The sequence below is a fragment of the Anopheles arabiensis genome, chromosome 3 (assembly GCF_016920715.1).
Source record: "Anopheles arabiensis isolate DONGOLA chromosome 3, AaraD3, whole genome shotgun sequence".
NCBI classification, from domain to species: domain Eukaryota; kingdom Metazoa; phylum Arthropoda; class Insecta; order Diptera; family Culicidae; genus Anopheles; species Anopheles arabiensis.
Genome location: NC_053518.1, coordinates 20,765,295 through 20,788,131, shown reverse-complemented (window position 1 = coordinate 20,788,131; position 22,837 = coordinate 20,765,295). Strand labels below are relative to the sequence as shown.

The 22,837-nt window shown below is 43.9% G+C and overlaps 2 protein-coding genes across 7 annotated transcripts in view; both read left to right on the top strand.

Annotated features, from left to right (window-relative positions):
* The window catches only part of LOC120899975, a 66,369-nt gene extending 53,841 nt beyond the window's left edge, over positions 1-12,528 (top strand). For 5 of the 6 annotated variants that reach the window (XM_040306386.1, XM_040306385.1, XM_040306384.1 and 2 more), the window contains exons 3-11: positions 2,659-3,464; positions 3,526-4,013; positions 4,153-4,327; positions 4,402-4,556; positions 8,204-8,301; positions 8,465-8,610; positions 8,717-8,826; positions 8,939-9,459; positions 9,529-12,528. In XM_040306386.1, coding sequence (XP_040162320.1) covers positions 3,410-3,464; positions 3,526-4,013; positions 4,153-4,327; positions 4,402-4,556; positions 8,204-8,301; positions 8,465-8,610; positions 8,717-8,826; positions 8,939-9,459; positions 9,529-10,069 — 2,289 coding nt within the window. In that variant the 5' untranslated portion in view covers positions 2,659-3,409 and the 3' untranslated portion in view covers positions 10,070-12,528. The remainder of the gene's footprint in view (positions 1-2,658; positions 3,465-3,525; positions 4,014-4,152; positions 4,328-4,401; positions 4,557-8,203; positions 8,302-8,464; positions 8,611-8,716; positions 8,827-8,938; positions 9,460-9,528) is intronic. The other variant, XM_040306387.1, reaches the window with a different exon arrangement.
* A 223-nt stretch (positions 12,529-12,751) lies between these two features.
* LOC120899978 lies at positions 12,752-13,979 on the top strand. Its single transcript, XM_040306391.1, has 2 exons — positions 12,752-13,129; positions 13,202-13,979. The coding sequence occupies exons 1-2, from the start codon at positions 12,885-12,887 to the stop codon at positions 13,530-13,532; spliced, it is 576 nt and encodes a 191-aa protein (XP_040162325.1). The 5' UTR covers positions 12,752-12,884; the 3' UTR covers positions 13,533-13,979.
* Positions 13,980-22,837: the final 8,858 nt, after the last annotated feature.

Sequence of the window (22,837 nt, the reverse complement as noted above, 5' to 3'; positions counted from 1 at the left end):
GACGTAATATGCGAAGGAACAACAGGTTTTAACCAAATATTATAACAAAATATTGACCTAGAGGTCCTTCTGGGTTTTGCTTGCAACTATGACTACTTTCACTCTCAATTGCAACGAGTAATTTCATGTGACCTTTGACCTACCCCACAAAAACCCCACATATTGAGTTATATTTAGACTTTACTAGATGTTTTCACCAATTTGATTTTGGCTGGATTGGTGTTTTGTATAGTCTACCATTAGATAAGCTTTATGATCGATTTTACAATTGTAGTCCTTGTTGAGCCTAATGTCTCGGAAGTGAGCCCAACATTTCCTTACAATTTCCTTATAAGTAACCTAGTCTCTATTTTCATCAACTATATGTTCAGCGACCTGTCCAATCCAAATATCCTTCGAAATGTAAAAGAAAAGTCTCAGTCCCTATTTCCATCAACTATATGTTTCTGTGATGAACCTAACCTATCAAACCTGATCATTATTTTCTTCGTCGTACAGCAATTGCGACTACAATTTGCCTTTTTCTGTAAAATATTGACCTAGAATTAAACTTTGTTGACTCACTGTACGTGAGTCGCCCCTTTCCAGTTACATCAAACCTGACAATGCGTACCCTAAAAAGTACTGTACTCTCCTGATAACAAATTGTCGGCACAACAGCTCTTGAAAGACTCGGAAACAAATCCTCCAAAAACCAACACAAAAAAAAGCAGTACAACATTCGGGAATCATTGAGCCATTTTTCTTCCACGCCCAAAGAATGCCCAGCAAAAAACCCGTGTACCTTTTTATAGCCCACAGAGTGTGGGTGAACACCAGCAATTCTAGCTTACATCGGCAAATAAGGAAGTTTACACTTCAGCTGCAAAGTACTTCCCTCGTACTCTTATCTTGCTGTCACGCTGCCGAAACACTACTCCGTAAGGCCGTTTCGTGCGTAAAGCGCGATAGCGCAAACAACAGACCACAGTAGGCTTTGAGGGAGGGGGGGGGGGGGGGCTGGTTAACTTTTTCGCTGCTTCGTTCCATTATTACGCCTACTTTTCTTACAACATTGTCTGCCGTCGATGATGAAGGGTTCATCAATTCGACTTTGACTATCTTATGCCTCTCCTCTCCAACACCTTTCTCAGTGGTCGCAAATTCCCGAGCAAATAAAACAGACCGGCCGATAAATTTGTCTTTCTCTCTTTGTACACCCAAGCGTACCCAGGAGCCAAAAGCATTGTCCCAAGCGTAAAGAATAGAAGACACACCATTATCACCGCCTCGATAGCAATTCGCATTGCTCCAGGAAAGGGAAGGGATGTAGTAGGTTTCTGCTTGCCGAAGCATACTGTTCTTTATCAAACCACCCCCGGCAGAAACGGCAGCGTCCCCGGAAGTGCTTCGAAGTGGTACAATCGGCAGTACCCAAGGAACGGTGATTGCATGAGAGTGGCGAGACGAATACACTGATCCCCAGTTGGCAAATTGAACATCCACACACCCGGGAGAATCAATCGTACAGCAAAGCAGGAGTGCCGGTTCCTTAAAGCTCTCCTCCTTAGCAGTGACCTCCACCTCCTTCTTCTGCTGCTTCTTCTCCGTCACACCAGAAAACGAAACGAAAGCGTTAAATTGATTTATCGTCCTAATTTTACCAATGCTTTCTTTCCCCAAAATCGCAAGAAATCGGACCTTGGCACTAGCTTGTCCTTTTTTTGGTGCCTGCGGCTAGGAAATAGGAATCCTTACGGAGGGGGGGGGGACAGCACAGTAGTGCACAAGGGGATTCTATTTCTGCCTCCCAGGTACGCTCCATTTCTGCCCGGTGAAAGTGGAACCGGATACGTTCCAAACAAGTACCCGGTGTACGGGAATTGGGAAGCAATGTTGCATGGTTTTCAGCGGGCCATCCGTCTTCGAGCCTCAAATTCTCCGTACCGAGCCTGATGATGGTGATGGTGCATCATCGATAAGATGCGAAGAGGGGGGGGGGATATTGGATTCCACTTTTGGATTGTTTTCATTTTGTGGTTGTTTATTCCACGGTTCCAAACAAAAAGAAAACAAAGAGAGAGAGAAGGGAGAGTTTTGGTGTTCCATTTATCATTTACATGCCCCGCGCGCAATCGATCAGCAATCGTGCTGATGTGTTCTTGGGTTCGGATGTGAAGATGTGTGTCACACTTTTGCAGATCCCTTTTTCCCCCCGCGCACCACACCCGAAAGCCGAAGCCTTGGCAGAGCAGAAAATGGGAAAGAGCGAAAAGATTGATGCGCGCATAAAAAAGGGGACATATTTTTAAGTGCTATTTCGTCGTTTGCAGCTTTTCGATTTCCTGGAAGCCCGTGGCCTACTGCTTGGGATGGTAGCCTGGGCAACATGGGGCGAAAAGGGGATGATGGAAGTTGATTAGTTGATCATTGTCTGTTTGCTGGTGGGAAAGCACTTCCACCCCCCCCTCCCTCTCCACACCCTAATCGAATTCCGACGCACCAAAGGGTCGCGGGTGATATGGGCGGAGCCTCTGGCAGCCTTCTTGAACGTGACTGATTGCCTGTATCCTACCCAGCCACGGCCAGACACGGACCAGGACCTGCTTTCTTTTTCATTTTTGGCGGAACCAACCAATACTAAACCTGCCTTTTTTATGTTTTTCTTTTCCTTTGCAGTGAAAAGCAACGGTCGGCGTGCCGCACTTTCGAGGAACCTTTTTACCTAGTTTTTGGGCCGGAAAAGACGAACACGACGACGATCCAAACGGCAAAAGTGCCGCGGCCGTGTGCGGTTTGTGTTTCCCAAGAGAAACCACTCATCGCAGGGTTTTGGCGCGGTATAAAACAAGGAGAGCTGGCAAGGAACAGCAAACAAGAACCGCTCACCCTCAAGCAGCAAGAACCAATTCCCCGTCGAACCAACATTCTCCTGGGCTCTCGATACCACTCGGGTTTTTCGGTAAATAATTACATTTACTCGTTAAAGTAGCGAGAGTTCACCTGAATTGCCTACACTAGGGGACGACGACATTGTTTGCCGTACGCAGGGCCGGAAGTGTAAGCCGGCAGCGAGATTAGAACGGACATCGCTGCAACACACTCGCCGCCGCCCCTTAGTTCCTGCTATTGTGTGAGCAAATTGGCAGGATTCGCCATTTTTATTGAATCACTACTACTAGCCTCATCTCTAGGGAGAGTGCGTGTGCTCATTTCGTGCCCTTCAAAGTAGCAACGGCGAAGGCGAACGGAAGCAACCCGGAGCAGGCAGGCACCAATAGGAACACATTTTTAATGCAAGGAAGGAAGCGTTTAGCAACAGTGGAAATTGAGCAATTTCGACCGAATTCGTTTGCGCCCGAACGTGGCGGCGAGCAGTGGCCGGCGCACGAACGAAACGGTGGGTCGAGACCGGGGCAACACAGCAACGATGAGTGTCCAGCGCTGGCTGAGCATTTTCCTGTTCGGTGCCAACGTGTTAGCAGGTAAGAAGCGCTCCCATCGAGGTTCTGTGCTGTTAATTTAATTCGATTTCGCGCTCCCCAGGTCTCCTAGTGACGGGCTGCCTTGCGAGCGAGGCCGCCGTTGGTTCCAGCGGCTCCACCACCGAACTCCTGCTGCATCACAAGCTGCCGGTACCGATTGCGGTGCCAACCGTCGAAACATTACCCCGAGCCCCGAGCAGGTACGATGGGGAGCCAACGGGCGCCGACAGTAACGCGTTCGTGGCGGCCGACATCATCAACCTCGACCGGGACGGTGCGGTCAGCTTTATACCGCGCCGGGACGTGCGGTACCAGCGGGCGGTACCGCCCGAGTATGCCGGTGCGTCCGCCCTGCCCCACTGCGAAACGTTCACGATGGGCGATCCGGACACGAAAACGCTGTACAATCCGGGCTGGCCGGGCAACTACCCGAACAACAGTGACTGCGTGGTGGTGCTGGAGGCACCGGTCGGTTTTCTCGTGCGGCTCGACTTCCGGGACCACTTTCACGTCGAACCGTCGGAAGAGTGCAAGTACGACTTTCTCGAGGTAAGGGGGCGATGGAGAGGGTGCTGGGTGGCATCGGAGAGATTGTGATTTGCGCTCCAAACCACACACACGCTTCCGGCCACAATGTGGCGACGGCGACGACTGAGAATGTAATGCTCCTCTTGTCGCCCTTTTGCAGATCCGTGACGGTGCGCACGGCTTCTCGACGCTGATCGGGAAGTACTGCGGTCAAACCTACCCGCCCATGATCACCTCGAAGGAGCGCTTCCTGTGGTTGCACTTCCACTCCGACGAAAACATCGAGTACAACGGGTTCGTCGTCGTGTACGATTACGTGCCGCGGCCTACTTCGTGTAAGTAGATGCGTATTTACGAGTGTGTGTATGTGTATGTGAGTGTGTCGTACAACTTTTGCTTTATTTCACAGCCATCTACGACGACGAAAGCTGCCGGATGGAAGTTTCCGGCATGGAGGGGTTCGTCAACCGTACCGATGTGCCGCGCGAAAAGCAACAAACCGTGATCGAGCATGGGCTGTCGCTGGACTGCATGTGGGTCGTCACGGTGGCGGACGGGTGGAAGGTAAGGGGAGGAATGAAACACCCAAAATCAATGCACTTAACACCTTAGGGAGTGCGTATCCATAAGTTACGTAATGCTTGGATAAAGTTGTCTTTTAGATTCTTTTGAAAATTGCCATTATTAACCGTCTTGTGTACGACCAAAAAACATCACTTAATCGTACAACCGCCTACCCGGGTAGGCCATACATTTTGTATGGAACAGTGATGTTTTTCGTGGTTAAAAGAGTATATCTTTTGAATTTCTTGTAAGCTTTGAATGAAAACTGTCTTAAAGGTCCATAATAATGTTTTATAACACATCGTAGTAAGATTAGTAGTAAAATCCTATCAATATTTTTTTCATTCCAAAATATGTTTTAACTTTGCCACCATAACTGGCCAGGGCACATGTTTTAAGTGGATGATTAGTCTTTTTCTAAGTTTTAATTACATTTCTCTCAAAAGTTATATACATTTTTCAATTGTTTTGCTTGTTGTATAAAAACATATGTTGACGATCTATGCTCATCATGTTTTATTAAAAACCGGCTACGAGCGGCTCCAGACAATTTCGGAACCTCCTCCACTCCAACTTAACGGAGCCGGCTCTGAAGCTGACTCCGCTCCAGCTGCTCCGGAGCCGGTTCCACACCAACGACTCCACGCTCACGGCTGCTCCGGAGCTGGTTTTTACATATTGCACCAAAAAATCATTTTAGATAATGTTTTAATCAGGAAGATCCATAATTAGCTGAGTAAATAATGTTGAAAAGAATCTATAAAAAATCGATAAGTTTTGAACATTGTTCAACAATCACACTATCACATCGGGTGTTAGTTTCTACACTTGTGAGATGATAGATTCTTTTTTTAAGCTATCATACAATGCCGTCTCTATTGAAACGTTAGTCCAGAGCCGTTGGTCCGGAGCCATTAATTCGTTGCCGGCTCCGGGGCTGTTGGTACGGAGGTACGGTTCCGGAGCTGTTGGTGCGGATCCGGCTCCGGAGCCATTGGTGCGCTCCAAAACACCCATCCCTATTCGGCAGTAACACTATGACACTATAAGTAACACAAAAGTATGAATGTGTGTGTTAACTTTCTGCCAATTTTATTTCATTTGCTTGTAGTGGTTGGTATCATTTTAAAAGAGGTGATTTCAGTGTTAAATTCAATATATTGCTACACAACAAGCAATAAAATTTAACTATACACAACTGTAACCACGCGGCTACATGAGGTGAAATATACAGCGAAATGAACTATTTGACAGGTGAAATATCTGACGGATAAAGTATCACAGCAACCAGCTGATGTGCAATGTAAATAAATAACGTGTACACAATCGCAATTAAATCCTTAAAATAACTTTAATATCAAGTATTTCGTCAATTTTCAGTCAACAATTCATCATTTCTTGCAACTAGGGAATGTTCCGCTTAAAAAAATATTCTTTTTAAGGGAATTTCGAAAGCGGATATTGTATCTCCCCCAACTCTCTAGCTGTATCTGTCAGATATTTCACCTGTCAAATAGTTCATTTCGCTGTATATTTCACCTCGTGTAGCCTTACGGTAATACACCATTTGAAAGAAAAGAAAATTACATAAGCATCCTCTCAAAACATGCGGCAAGGTCGGTTAAGGTGTTGGAGTTACAGCACATTTTTGATTGCTAAAAATATTAATAGGATTTTTAAAAATTCTAATTTTACTACGATATTTTATAAAGCATTATTGTGATCCTATACGACAATTTTCATTCCATTCTAACAAGTAATTCAAAAGATTTACGCTGTTAACCTCGAAAAACATCATTGTTCCATACAAAATGTATGGCCTACCTGGGTATGCGGTTGTACATGTGAAGGGTATATAAAATTAAATAATTTTAAAAAATATCTAAACATTTTTGATATTTTTTATTTTTTGCACATGGGTAAAAAAAATCTTTTCTGAAGCATTTTAAAAATTTGAAGTCGATACGATTCTTTAATCCAAAGTTATTTTGGAATAAAGATAAGAAACTTACCCGGGTAGGCGGTTGTACACAAGACGGTTAAAAGTAAAAAACTGAGTGATTTCTACATTTAAAGAAAACGATTCAACTCAACCTGAGGAATCGTTATGACTTCTTGCAAAACTCTTTCACCTTGCTTTTCGTTTAGTAACTCACTCGGTGTGACCTGAATCACAAAATAGTGAATCACGAGTCAGTGCGGGGAATAAGTGTTTTAAATATAAATAGAGTGTCCAACGAGGCTGCCTAGAGAATCAGTGAATTGAATCACAAAAAGCGAATCACTTGACACAGTCTGCACGAAAAAGGGCAGATGGAATCACAAAAAAGTATTTACTTATTTATTTATTTTATGCATTAATGAAAAGCCTTTAAAAAAGGAAAAACGATCTGCTATCTCTCATATTCATTTGACTCATTTGGATTAAGCGATTGTTTTATGTTATTTTTTTAAGGTTCTGGAGTACTTTCGTGTAGATTGAATTTGAATTATCCTGTCAAGTTCGATTATGTGTGGAATCATTCTGTCAAGTAGTCCGCTTGACCGATCAATCACATCGGAAAAAGTTAATCATAATACACTGAAATAATCTCTGTGCTTGTGTTTCCTGTCGTTTAAATGAAAATAAGACTTTGTTGACCTTTTATTTAGCACTGACCATTCAACAGCAGACAGTTAAATACATCTCGGAACGGTAACAGCCACGCATTAAGGCCGGGGGACATTGCCCGTACTCGCTAGTGTAATTTCAATTTTCACTAGCGCATCTGGCGGAGGCTGAACGAAGTGTATTTTCAACCAATTTGGAGCCGCTTCAGAAAATATGTTTTTTTTTTCTATGTTTTTAATTTGATTTAAACGAGCAAACTTTTGTAAAAGGTAGATGCACATGTCCTGCACGCTTTGCATCCATTTTCATACCAAAAAACGATGGAAAAACTTCTTAATTTTGAGATCCGGCATTACCATTCCCTTGATGACCAAAAAAAGCTTCCACCAGCCGCCGCCAGATGCACTAGTGAAAATCGAAATTGCACTAGCGAGTACGGACAGTGTCCCCCGGCCTTGATACATGCACAACTGTCAAATGCATTTTGACATATGAATTCATTACCACCTACCCAATGTAATAGGCCCATAACCAAGACATCTGTTTAATTTGAATATCTACCAATGTCAAATTCCACACTTTTAAGCAACAATATTTCTAAAATTTGAGTAACATTGATTAAGTATGATTGTTTTAGCCACCCAAATAAGTAAAATTTGCTGCCATAACTGTAAAATTTAGAATATTGCGTATCACCTAATTCGCGTAAGTAGATAACCAGACTGCATAAATCGGGAACAGATTTTTATCAAGAGCGTTGTTATTTTTTGAATATTGTAAAAAAGCAATTAAATCATTCGAACAACAATGACTAGTTTCATTGAACAGGTAAAAAAACGAAAACTACTAAGCTTTACTTATAAAAAGATACATTATGTTACACTTTCGAATTCCCACTTTAAGCGTTACGTAACTTATGGATGTTCCCCTGTTATTACCTACACCATTCAAATACCATCGCTTTTTTATCGCCCCCAAGAGCTAACATCACTCACCGGTTGTACTTTCTCACTCTGCATTCATTCGGATTTTCTAGATTCAACTATCCTTCCTCAAGTTCAAGCTGGAGCGACCGAACGATTGTGAAAGCAACTTTGTGGACGTGTTCACCGAGCGGACGGACCTACCATCGAGGTAAGGGAACCGTGTCCATTGGACCACGCAGATAATTCAATCTCCCGCCAACGAGCGCTAGGATGTAGACACGACCGCGACGGACGAATAGCGGCCATGGACTGCCGCATCATTACCGTGCCGCACAAATTAACTCTCTCTCGCTCTCTCCCTTGCTCTACAGACTGAAAAACTTTTGCGGCTCCATCGCTGACTCGGTCGTATCGCGGTCGAACGTCCTGCACATCCGCTTCTTCGCGGAAGCGGCCGCCATTAATTCCACCTTCTCCATCCTCTTCACTGCATTTAGGGAGAAGGCGGCCGGTGAAAGTAAGTGCATTTGTGCGGCGGGCGGGGGGGGGGGTTGTGGTACCCCGCCGCTTTGTTCCGTTCATTTAATTTACGGTTTCGATTTCCTTCGCGCACGCACACACAGCCTGTGACGATACGGAGTACGATTGCGAGGACGCGACCTGTATATCCGGCGAGCTGCGCTGCAACGGCCGCATCAACTGCCGGTTCCGGTGGGACGAGGACGAGTGTCAGGTAAGAGAGAGGGGGAGGATGCATACTGCACAAAAGCACAGATATTTTCACTAAAATGCTCTATTTCTCTCCTTTTCCTGTCCACTGCGCACCAACAACAACAAACCAACAGAAACAAGCGGCCGCCCAATCGGAGCACGTCATCATCATTGTGATTGTGTTCGGGCTCATCCTCGGCGGCATGATACTGCTGTTCCTGTTCAACTGCAGCAGGAAGATTATCCGCGACCACAAGATCATCCGCGAGCACATCCGGCAGTCGCGGGAAAGCAAGCTCAACGAGCTCGGGCGCCATTCGACGAAGAAGCTTGTTGATCTGGACATTACCAAGCTGCCGCCGCCCGCGTTCGACAAGGAGCCGCTGAACGTGCTGGAGGGTGGTGGCGGTGCGACGAACGCGTCCAATGGGCAGTACTATCGCGAGCTGGGCATTGGGAGCGTTGGTGGAGGAAGTGCAGGAAGTGGTGGTGGTGGTGGTGGAACGGGACCGCACATGTTTAGCAGCCGGATAGACATCAAGGCGGACCCGCAGCAGGCGGACGTGCTGCGGGGCAGCTACCAGGAGGATCCACTGTCCCGGTCCGGGACGCTCGGGCGGGACGGCGGCATGTGTGATATGGCGTGCCAGACGCGGTAAGGAAAGGGAAGCGCTCGGTGATGATTAAATTGTAATTATCTTTGTTCTTTTTTCACATTCTCCAGGGAATCGCTCTTCCAGCCGGTGTTCAAAAGCAAGCTCAACCAATCACCGAACCAGCTGCAAAACAGCATACGCTTCTCCACGTTCGGGTACGAAAGTCAGCAGCAACAGCAACAGCAGCAGCAGCAACAGGAGCAGCTTCCTGCCGTCACACCGCCACCACCGCGGGTGAAACACCATCATCACCATCATCATCACCATCACGGCGGGACGCTCGACGGTACGAAAAGCTCCAAGGTGAACCGGATCGAGCTGGAGGACCTATCGCCCCCTGGGTCGGGCGGCGGGTACGATGACCGTGGCGACGAGACGGCACTGCACCAACAGCTGGGCCAACAGCATGGCCACTCGCACGGTCACGCCCACCACACCCACCAGCATCCGCACGCGCACCAAAAGATGGCGCACGACCGCACCAACCTGACTGAAACTGGCGGCGGTGGCCCTGGACGAGGTGGTGGCGGCAGTGGTGGGGCTGGTTCGTACGGGGCCGACATCCGGAAGTCGGCACCGGACGTCATCATCATGACCTCCTCCCATTGACCCGACGGGGACGGTTAGCTAAATTGGATTAGAATTGGTGTGGTGGTGGTGATGTGGCGCGATGGCAGCGTTCATTTTTGTGTTTTCGAGAAGTTCTGGTTCCGGAATTTAGAATCAAGTGCGCATCTTGTACTGAAAGCGTCTTACGGAAAAGCATCTTTGTGCTTTGTGCCACGAGGTTCGGGTGCGGTCTTCTTGGTTGTTTGATTTTGAGGTCAACGGGACGGGTTGTGCCCGACTTTATTGTAGCGGGATTTGCACTGGCGGGTTAAGGGTGTCGGGGGTCCTAAGCGATAAGAAGGGTGTCATATGGTCCCCTATACATGTGGGGTTAGCAGAATAGTCAGTCCTAAATGTATGGCGGCACAGTCCATTTGGGGCTTGAACCCATGACGGGCATGTTGTTAAGTCGTACGAGTTGACGACTGTACCACGAGATCGGCTCCCTTCACGTGACTACTGTACCAATATAAGCTGGACTAACCATCCAAGGGACCTCCAAAGCTGACGGGGCCCCTATCGTCCGCCCATTCCGCGTACCATTAAACCCGTCACTAAGATTTTGTTGTAACTTCCACCGCCACACCGTCAACCGCGCGCCACTGGGGAGAACACGGGCATCCAGAGATTGCTCGCCATTTGTAGTAGGATAGGCATAAATGTTAGGGAATTATAGGCAACAAAAGAACCTTGCAAAAAGGAAGCAAAAAAACAGACGGAAAAGTGTATGAAGACACAGATACTAACAACATTCAGCAATTGCGTACCGTTATGGGTTTCAAGTGCATACACACATACATTAACACACACACACGCAGACATAGATACACTTTGTTAATAAGCAGGTTGTTTCGCGAAGGATCTCTTAGACAAAAGCGCAGAAAGCGCCCCAATTACCAACCGTTGATTGATGAGTTTTAGCTAATTGTTTTCTAATGTCTCGATCGTTCGATCGAGCTAAAAGATCGACAGTAACAGGCTAAGTTAATATATGAAATATTGGTAGAACCGTACCTTTGTGCTCGTTCGTTGTGCGTGATTTGTCACACCCTTTTCTGTTCTGTAGTTTGGATGGTTTGGATCCTTCCACCATCGCGCGCGCAGCAAAGACCGCCTAACCCTAGCGAAAGGCAAACTTTGTACATAATAGTCCGATCTACTCGATCGAGTGCTAGATCATGTTTCGTTTAGCTCTCCTCTCTTTGAAGTTTAATTATTTTGTTTTAATTATTAGCTAAATTGTAGCAAAACTTGTACTGTACGATAAGTTGATTGTTGTGTTGGCAATTGTCCAGTATTTTGGATATGAAGAGAGACGCAGATAAAAAAGAATGCGGCTAGTATTAAGTTTGTTAAGTTATACTAGTCTACTAGCTAGCGGAATATATTTGTGAAGGAGTAGATTAAAAACAAAAAGAAAGGCATTCTGCATGGAATGATTTAACTTATTATGTTTTTTGAAACAATCAGCAGCAATCTTTGTTAGCAGCATGATTGTTTGAGTTTGTTTTTTTATTTAAAAAAAAACCCTCCTCCTTTCTTCTGTCCTTCCACATGTTGCTGATAATATTTGTTTGAAAAATACGGTTGGAACCAAACGCTACTGGACCAATCGTTAAGTCGACAACTGTTGGAATAAATGATGATGGAAAAACAAAACCAAGCTACTTACACAACAAGTGTATTTTGTACAGCCACACCCACTCACTGTCATACGAGTTTTGTTACTCAATGCAAATGTACTATACGGTTATAGTCATAGTGTCTAGATCATGTGCACCCTTCATTATACACTTTCCATAACACAACATAGCAAGCAGACAGTCACTAAACTACACGTACGAAATCGTACGGATGGGAGAGATGTTTAGCAGCAGTAGGGCAATAATCGCAAACAAAAGAACCACAGTGGGATGAGGAAGAAAGACGGTGTAAACATTACCGATATAGCAACACCGGAGACCGGGTACAGGAAATTTTACAGGAAGACACGCTACACGCTTACGTTTGTCCTTCCTTCGCAGTATCAGGTTTTTATAATCCCAACTCGGTGCGAACTCGATGTAGCGGTAACTTTTCCTACCACTCATGCGTACACACTCACAAAAAATATAGTTTAGTAGTACAGTTGAGTGCGACAACGAGCTCGTTTTGTGTAGTACATTACAAAAATCCACTGAAGGCGTAATCGCACTCCCCTCCTCCCTTTTAGGCGAACCACACAGTTCCTGAGAGCTGAAAAAATTGTTTTTAAATTTCGCTGTAACTGTCAACCTGCACTCATCAATGGTGGAAGAAGAAAAAAAGCCATTCACTCACAGTAACAACAACAGTAACAATAGTGAAACGAAACACTCACACTCACAGACATGTAAAAAAAGGAACCACCGGTGGGAGAAATTGTAAAGTTCGATTCATGATTTATAAATAAAAAACACATAATGAAAACGAAAGAATGGATAAAACGATGAGCAATGGTATGGGTTAAATTAAAAAGTTTTTTTTTTGTTTCATTACTTAATTTGCCTCAAACGGGTTCATTTTGCACTTGGGCTGTAATTATACACGGCAACTGTCATTTCAAATTATGCTGTTATACACATTTGTCCGTGTTATACGTCTGACGTCTCTTCCGCACGATAGCTGTCAAATGGCGTGTTGTTTACATCCACCAAAAAACAACCCTTTGCGCGCTGTAAACAGTGTAACTGAACAAAACAACCCCTTTCGCACTAGTTATGCGGTTCTTCGACACAATTTCACTACCAAGTTGATTCGATTTTGCGATAATTTACCCCCAGAAACAGTCTGTGATATGGTAGCGATGAATGGCCAACCGCAACTGATACCAGGTGTGGTGCGTAAAGCGGCTGTTTCTCTGCAGCCGAAACCCTCGCCCTGCAATGTAAAGGCCATCCCAAAGCCGTATCCACAGAATGGTATCATTCCCGGTTCGATAAGACCGGTTGCGTCGAACGTTTGTTATGGGAAGGCCCCTGTCGCTATTGTACCTGCTCCCAGCACACCTTGCACAACGACCGGTGCCGATCAGCTAACCAGGTATGATTTGTTATTATATTTACTCTAGCTTTACATGATAAACATTCCCTTTTTTCTAATTCACTACCATAGTCGAGCGGTTGAAGAGATCCTGCGCGAGACGCGGCTAGGGAAAATGCGCGCCGAAGAACGTGGCTCAACCGCCTGGCGCCCGTGTCCGTTGCGGAAAACAAACAAACGCTTCCTAAACCGGACGCTGGAATCGATGGTGAAGCACAACGCGCGCGTAAAACAGAATACAACCCATCGGTCACTGCTCAAACTGACCGAGCTGGTACGGAAAGGGAACGAGGATACACGGGAACGCTCCAGTAAACAGACGAAAGAAAAGAAACGCGATCGAAGCAAGAGGAATGATAAATCTCACGCGACAGTAATCGATCTCGCTACAGATAGTGACTGATAGAGCAGTAGAAGTATAGATTATGGGTTATAATTTGTCTAGGAGGGTCTAATTGAAGTTGAAACACTTCAGTTTCTATCCAACCACATATGGTACTGAGGCAAGGATTGTTTTTTTATTACGGAATTTTCCACTAAGGATTTCACAGCTCAATTGAACGAATTGAAGCTTGAAAGTCGTCTTTAAAAAAACTGTAAGACAATCGAGGATAGATTAATAGAGGATAAACACGGCATAGTTTAGGTTTGCGATTGACTTTCATTATCGAAAGATCACTAATTAAGGCGCCTCTAAAACTTCGAAAGTAAATTTCGGACTGGAGGATGTAAAGGAAATCTATGCTAAAAGCAGTGAAGCATTGCTTGCTCGAAGTTTTATCATTTTCATTCATTAAATTTACTTACTCTTTATTATCGCCAAATGAAGATGCTGCAAAAAAGATTTAAATATTATTATTTTCCTTTTTTTATCCTTTATTTGCTCGTAAAGTAGCATTAACTAGGGTCATGCAAAGGGCAAATCATTACAAAAAACATTTAAGAAAAGTACTGGAATAGAATGATCCAAATGGTTGAAGCAAAACAAATCGCTAAAATTAAATGTAATTAATGTACAGTACAATAATAAAAACAATTAAATTGTAATCAAACGTAATAAATGTACAAAATAATAATTTAAAAAAAACAATCAAATTTGCATCAAACATGAAATTTTGATTATTATTATGATAAATCCAACAAAATCATAACTTCATTTGAATTCCTTTTCATAACTTATAAGACGGTATGGCTTTCTTATGCTTCAGAACGACTTAATATTAAACAATTTCTAATACAGAATTAAAATAATTTTTAAATTATGTTCACATTGTTTTCCCATAGAATATTTAAACGAATTATTTAACAATATTTTATACACTTATTTAACTTTTTTATTGTATAAAATCGTTTGACTAACATTAATTACTCTGTCAAGATTGACCCCTTCGCTGAAGCCCCATCCAAAAACATTCCCATGCCTGTTCTCCCATGCGATTATTCAAATCTGCCAATTCCTACCATTAGATACCAAGAGAAAAGAAAGAAGAAAAAAACAAAACCTACACACGCTACAAAACACCTAAAAAACAGCCCTTTAAATTCCCCGTCCCTTTCCCCCGAAAATTCCTTTGCCAAAATATGCCTTGACCCCGACACGACCCTATTCTGTGTTGCTTTAATTTTTACTGTTATTGGAGAAGCGCTTCCCCCCTACACAAAGGCAGGTTCAGTGTGCGGAACGGAAGCGAAGCACTGGGCGAGCTTCGCAGGGACAAACAAAATGATCGTGGAAAAATCGCCAAGCAGCCAAAGCCAAGCCAAGTCGAGACGCGTCTTGTGAGACAGGTGGGAAGCGAATCCGTGAACCGTGAAAGGAAGACATTCAAGCACGGCCATTCCCCGGCCCCTCGGTTTGGTCCCTTTAAACGCGATCAGTGGTGAGTGTGTGTGTGCGTGATGATGGTGGTTAATAAAAAAGGTAGGTTTTTTGTGGTTAGTTTTATTGTTTGCATAAATGATTGTTTCAGTGCTTTGAGTAAAGGGAAAGTAATGATTCGTTTATAAATATAGAGACAGGCATATTTCTTTGAGATGTAAATACCTAATAATGCAAATTACGTGCCACAACAAATAAGCTTTCAAATCGACCTCATACGATTGATCTTCCCCCGATCTACACACGCTAATCATAAGATCAAACGAAAGGGTTCCTGTTGTTGTGGGAAAACCCTTTCCCCAACCATAAGAAGGCCTTGTTCTTCCGCTCTGGTGTGATTTTACTCTCATTTATTCCCCTCTCGAAGCAACCCTTACCCTACCTTAACTTCCCTTTTACCCCCCTATATTGAAGTGCTTCTTGCTTTACACCCCTTCTTCTCAAGACGCATTGCTTCCGATTTGCTGCTTCCCACACCCGATAAGAGTGATTGCACATTCCTCTCCCATCCACCAACACGCAAAAAAACAAAGGGTGAATCCTGAGACTTGGGCCGCACGGTGTCTTCTCAGGTGTAACACCCTGAGCTGGTCTTATCATCATGAGAAAATCACTGCCTAATGCACGGAGGTGGCGACGAAAGAAAGTCAAGTAGCAGGAAGGGAAAGGGTAGAGAGAATAAAAATGATTCAACCCCCCTTTGTGTGAAGGGGAGATGGGTTGCAGGGGTGCCATTTCTTAAAGATTGTTTCCTTCGTTCCCAAGAAGAGCGTCGCGGATCCGGGTCCGTGTCCCGTGAAGTCGTGGTTCGTGAGAAAAAACGCACTCAAACGTGCAATTTTAAACTGGTAATTGTAAGGTTGGTGTTGAAGCATCGGGTTTTTTTTTGTTCTTCTGTTGTTGTTGTTTCTTATGGGATGCACTTGCTGCCCGTAAGAGCTCGAAAGATTGGTTGGAATTTGATTTTTCTTGAAATTTTGTAATTTATTTGAAGATCGAGTAGCTTCTTGAACGACAACTTAAATTAACTCAAGTACTTCTTATTTGATCATGCTTGTTTGTCTTTTAAGATTAAAATTAAGCATTTTGAAATGATTATAACGTTCAACACTCTGGATGTAGTTGCGATGGAAATCTAATCAAATCTAAAATTATAATTATAGAAATCTTAAACAACAATGCAATCAAACAATACAACGAAAATATGAACTAAATTATCTAATTATTACATTACCATCTAGCAACAATCTATCCATCCACATCATTCGATATAACATATCTGCCAAGACCTTTTATATTTGTAACTATTAAAAGCTATTAATTTAGTTTTAGTATTAAAAATGTTTTAATTTTATAGTACTTCAAATTCTTCTACATCCAATTTCTCATTGGTATGTACTGGAAGTTGAAAGTTATAATAGAGCCTTAAAATAAGGTTAAATGGAAGGACATTTTCCAAGCATGTATTGGTAATTAAAAACATTCTTCAAATAAAGCAATTTTTAGTAACATTTTTACTTGAAATATTTACCAATTTATGCTATTTTTTTGGCAGTTTTCCACGTTGGCTTTAATGAAATGTTCACTTTTTAGTTGTTGTAATTTTTAAATAGTATATTAGGTTCTGATTCTTATCTTCTCTCATTTTTTTTTAGAACTTTAACGATTTTCTATTTAAATAACAATGTTCAAACATTGAATTATAATTTTTCAGCTTTTTACCCTTTTAACGCTCATGCTAGGATGAACATGAAGAATACTTATATGTATTTATATAGTATGAATTAATATTATATTATAGGGTATAATTGATATAAGATAACAAGGACAAATTAAAAGAAAAACTCTTTAAATTAAGCAAATAACACAATTGAAACTGTAAACAATAAAAGATAACATAAAAAAAGAGAACCATTAAAAAAAACTACTAAAACACATACAATTAAGGAAAAATGACAGTTGGCAAATAACGCCGAATTCCTAAAATTGAATGATTGATTGATTTATTGATTGATATCACTCCCGCAACTCACCACATTAAGCTTACACATTGCAACGTGTACGAATAAACTTGTGGGGTCTTTTTTTGCATGCTCTAAGACAAGAGACACTGGCAAAAAAGCATGAAGACAGATGTGTGCTGATGGTACAAAAGTGGAATAATTGAATCCAGCAGACGACAAACCTCTTCACCTGACGACGCTACGACGGTACGGTGTGCAGGATTACAGCAGGAAGCTACCACGTAAAAGGACAACCGACAAAACTACCAAACCAAACGGTAGCATATCATTTACCTATGCATGAGCACCAAGGCGGCTTACTGCCAAACCGGCGTACGGGCACGATAAACATGCGCATGAAATTCCAGCCAAAGGGACAGGGTAACGGGGGCGAGAGTAAATTCCCGAATGGCATATTGGCATCATAACGTATGCTCGGTATCTTAAAGACAGCTGGCTTTAATTATTCATACACACAAGCAAGTTAAGGGTAGAGGTAGATACACGAGCGAATTCAAAAGATGACGTTATGTGCTACAAAATTAATTCCATCCCAGACGACCATGTTTCCGGTCCCGGTGGAGAAAAATGGGTAATTTGCAAACAATGCTCCTTACATTCCATTAGGCTACATGGAAGATAACAATTATACCGTTCAATATGTAAATAACCGATTAAACAACAGATTGGTACACATTGAACGAAACACAACTAAAACAGATCAATTATAATTTAAATATTCAAGATGTAAAAGGTGATACAAAGTTCACAATATTGAAGTAGAACCTAAGGCGCTCGGCTGCAAGGATATGGTCTCTTCGGAACAAGGTACGGTAACCAATCTCTTTCACAGGTAAGACTTCACGAACAGATGGAAAAGCGTTCTCCATATGGCGCTAGTTGATATGACATATTGCATTTTACATAGAATTCGTCCTGGAAAATTGAGATCCCCTTGTTACGTTAAATGATGGCTCTTGTGTGTGCATTCCCCCACGCGTATGATGGGTTTTTGGATTATCATATCCATGCAGGTCATTGCTACAGGCGAAATATGCTTTCGTTCATCAGAACTTTGCTGTCTGAGCTGCTCTCTTCAACGTTCGATGGACGGGTGCACGATTTGCGTCCAGTTTTGCATTTTCCACCCGAAATGTGCAACGGTTCCCATGGACATGGAAATTGAATTCCAATGAACAAAAACTCCCATCATTGCGATTGAAGAGGAGATCCAGAGTCACATGAAGGACCCAGTGTCGTTTCGATGTCCTGGAATATGGCACCTGTTTGGACGTTTGCAACACGTGACACGACCCGCTTGTTTACAAACAAACACAGATGCTCGCCTACTCTTCGCTCAACATCCTTTACTCGCTCCTACCACCCAACACTCCATTTCTAGGGCGACCATACAAACGCCTGCTATGATTCTCCAACACACTCGGACGAGTGTTGCATTTTTATTTGCTTTTCTCCTTTGTCTTGCCCGTTCCTTGGAACCCTTTTCAGGTCACATTGTTTTATTGTGTCCAGGGAGGACTGTGTGTGTGTGTTGGTGTATCGAGGCGGGTCTTTAATTTTTAAAGGGTCCATCCACCTTCACGACTCATCCTTTTGCAGCGCGGCCTTCGACAGTAGTGCTTGATAATTTATTCATAAATGCTTTGGAGCTTTCCTTGCCGCTTCGGTCCTTGGTCTGAGGCATTACAAAAGGGAAGAAGCCCTTTCTTTCTTCGTTCTCGGATTCTTAGGGCGGGTAGGATTGTCTTCCGCGCTTCGTCAACCGCGCGGTTCTTCCGCGTAGGTCTTCCTTCCCACATTCCACTGTGTCTGGCATGGGCGACGTTCACGACTCTAAATACACACGTTTTCCATTCCCGTATCTTTGTCTGCCCTGGAACCCTCTTCTTACCAAATGGCCTTCGTGTGGATGAACACACCGAAGTTCGCGGCCTGCCTGTCGGCTCACTCACGCAACCGGAGCATTACCTTCGCTTCATCCCACTCACTTGTGTCGTTGTTCATGCTAGATGAACGCTTCTTGGCGTTTCCCTACGTTTTCCCTTTTATTCGGTGTTTCCATCCCCACCATTTCACCAACACTCGATCAGCGTCTTGGACGACTCGCTGTCGATTGCCTCTTTGTACAGCGCGTTCTCCTACACACTCCCCCCTCCTGGTCGACCGGTTCTGGACTGCTCTACGACACGTTCAAGCGCCACAGTTGCGAAAGTTCCCACGGTTCCCACAATGTAAATGTATACGGAATGAATATTTTCCGTACGAAGCCAACTGTGAAACGACCGACGAATCCCGTACTCCCGGCCCTAACCTAAAGGGGGATGGTGATGTGATCATCGGGTTGCTCTTCTCCTTCATGTTGCCACGCAACCATGATGATGATGATGATGATGCTCACGGCTGAAGAGCGTGTTGTTGTTTTTGTTGATAGGAGCCGAATGTTGTGATGTTTTATGATGGACAATGATGAAGTTACATCCATGCAGGATGTTGGGTAGAGCTCCTGAATCATCACCGAAGGGTGGTACGATATGTGGGTCGCAAGTCAGTATCGATTGATGTTGAGTACGAATTTATGACGCTTGGAAGGGAGTTTATGAAGTGAAAAATGACAAAACGTGCAAAATTAAATTAAAATATTATTTCTATCAAATATTTTCTATCAAATTTATTCCTAATTTCTTTCAAATTGGATATGTTTGTGTCATATAAGAGAAATATGTTTAATATTAATATGTAGTAAAAATTGAAATAAATTTGGTATTAAAAGATTAATTGGAGAAAACATTAAATTCATAAACACAACATAAACAAATAGTTTCGATGAAGAAACGGTCTGAAAACATGTCCTTACATGTTTTGATATTGTCCTCCTACTACATCCTTTGTAGTCAATTCCATCTTCTCTGGAATGTTTTGTTGATATTTTATTTTATATCATTCTTTTGAATCCAATTTGACTGCATTATTCCTGGAATTAATACTTCTCCTAATGATACTGACTTTGAACCACATATCCTACCATCCAACACTAACAACTTCAGAACTCCAGTAAACCCTCCTCTGATTGACTCCTGGGCATATTATTCAGCAATGTCCATCATAAAACATCAAAACAAAAACAACAGTACACTCTTCAGCCGTGAGCATCATCATCATCATGGTTGCGTGGCAACATGAAGGAGAAGAGCAACCCGATGATCACATCACCATCCCCCTTTAGGTTAGGGCCGGGAGTACGGGATTCGTCGGTCGTTTCACAGTTGGCTTCGTACGGAAAATATTCATTCCGTATACATTTACATTGTGGGAACCGTGGGAACTTTCGCAACTGTGGCGCTTGAACGTGTCGTAGAGCAGCCCAGAACCGGTCGACCAGGAGGGGGAGTGTGTAGGAGAGCGCGCTGTACAAAGAGGCAATCGACAGCGAGTCGTCCAAGACGCTGATCGAGTGTTGGTGAAATGGTGGGGATAGAAACACCGAATAAAAGGGAAAACGTAGGGAAACGCCAAGAAGCGTTCATCTCGCATGAACAACGACACAGGCGAGTGGGAAGACGCGAAGGTAATGCCCCGGTTGCGTGAGTGAGCCGACAGGCAGGCCGCGAACTTCGGTGTGTTCATCCACACGAAGGCCATTTGGTAAGAAGAGGGTTCCAGGGCAGACAAAGATACGGGAGTGGAAAACGTGTGTGTTTAGAGTCGTGAACGTCGCCCATGCCAGACACAGTGGAATGTGGGAAGGAAGACCTACGCGGAAGAACCGCGCGGTTGACGAAGCGCGGAAGACAATCCTACCCGCCCTAAGAATCCGAGAACGAAGAAAGAAAGGGCTTCTTCCCTTTTGTAATGCCTCAGACCAAGGACCGAAGCGGCAAGGAAAGCTCCAAAGCATTTATGAATAAATTATCAAGCACTACTGTCGAAGGCCGCGCTGCGAAAGGATGAGTCGTGAGGGTGGATGGACCCTTTAAAAATTAAAGACCCACCTCGGCACACTCACTCACACTCCTCCCTGGACGACCTGGACACATTAAAACAATGTGACCTGAAAAGGGTTCCAAGGAACGGGCAAGACAAAGGAGAAAAGCAAATAAAAATGCAACACTCGTCCGGGTGTGTTGGAGAATCATAGCAGGCGTTTGTATGGTCGCCCTAGAAATGGAGTGTTGGGTGGTAGGAGCGAGTAAAGGATGTTGAGCGAAGAGTAGGCGAGCATCTGTGTTTGTTTGTAAACAAGCTGGTCGTGTCACGTGTTGCAAACGTCCAAACAGGTGCCATATTCCAGGACATCGAAACGACACTGGGTCCTTCATGTGACTCTGGATCTTCTCTCCAATGGCAATGATGATGGGAGTTTTTGTTCATTGGAATTCAATTTCCATGTCCATGGGAACCGTTGCACATTTCGGGTGGAAAATGCAAAACTGGACGCAAATCGTGCACCCGTCCATCGAACGTTGAAGAGAGCAGCTCAGACAGCAAAGTTCTGATGAACGAAAGCATATTTCGCCTGTAGCTATGACCCGCATGGATATGATATTCCAAAAACCCACCATTCGGGTAGTGGAATACAAACACACACACACAAAAGCCAACCTCCATGATCTCAACTTTCCCGGCACAAATTCAGTGTAAAGTGCATGTGAACAACCCTTTTTGCGTTTCGATCGACGCCGGAATGTGTAGCAACAAAATTTCCAGAACCGAAGCCCCGTCCGTCCACCCGCAACCACTCACTCGACCCTTGGTTTGGTTTAATGACGAAATTGGTTTGAAGAATTTGAACAGCAATGCACCTCGCCTTCCATTACATCGGGGGTTGGTTCCGAGCAGTAACCTTGGCGCTGGGAGAGGGAGGATTTCTTCGCGTATTTCGCACTTCTCTTCCGTGTCATTTTCGCCAGACGCAACGCCGGCAAACAGGGGAACAAAAAGCGAACAAACTGGGAGGAAGCGGAAGAAACAGAAGGAAACCAAAGGGAAAAAAGGGCAAACCTAAGGGAGAAGAGGAGCCCCGACGATGATGGCGTGGCTGCGCAGAGGGCACACATGTGCAGGAGATTGATATTTTCCCACGCCTTTTTTCTGCACGGCACTCCGGGAACGCCGGGTGCGGGTAGAGATGGTTGAGGGTGGGAGATGGGGTCCCTTTGCGTGCCACACTCCGTTCTTGCCGTAAGTGCTGTACAATCGCGTACGCGTCGTACGCTCTTAACTTCTTCATTTTACGAGCCGCCGCTGCTTTTTTTATCGCTGACAATGAATTTGACCAACGTGGTGTGGGCGACTTTTCCACAAACCGGAGTTGTGGGGGGAGATTTGAGAATTGATTTTCCTTGCAAATGTTTCGGCCACGGAGGGCGCTCGTGCGTGCGGTTACCAGGGTGGGGGCACGGGAGTGGGCCACGTTACAAGGGCTCATTCGAACTTTCCTAATTGTTTTTATTGCTCACTTATTGGCTCGCTGGTGTTATCAGCTACCATCATTTTCGCCTTCGCAACGACGTTCTGGTAGAATGAGGGCGCGAACGAGTTCATTCAGATGCTTTAAAGTGCCCGATTGCTTTAACATTTAAAGCGATGATTAATGATAATTGATGGAATTTATGTTCAACTCTTGTAGTAGTGTCCTTTGTTTGCAATTAATCATTAATCAAGATAATTTAAATTTTCTGAAGAACAGACACAGAATGTTTGGACATTAAAAGCTTTAAAATAGACTCAAAATCCAACTCATTCACCTACCTCGCAGCTTCACATTGACTATTAACAATTCAATAATTTACTGTAAATCGATTAAAT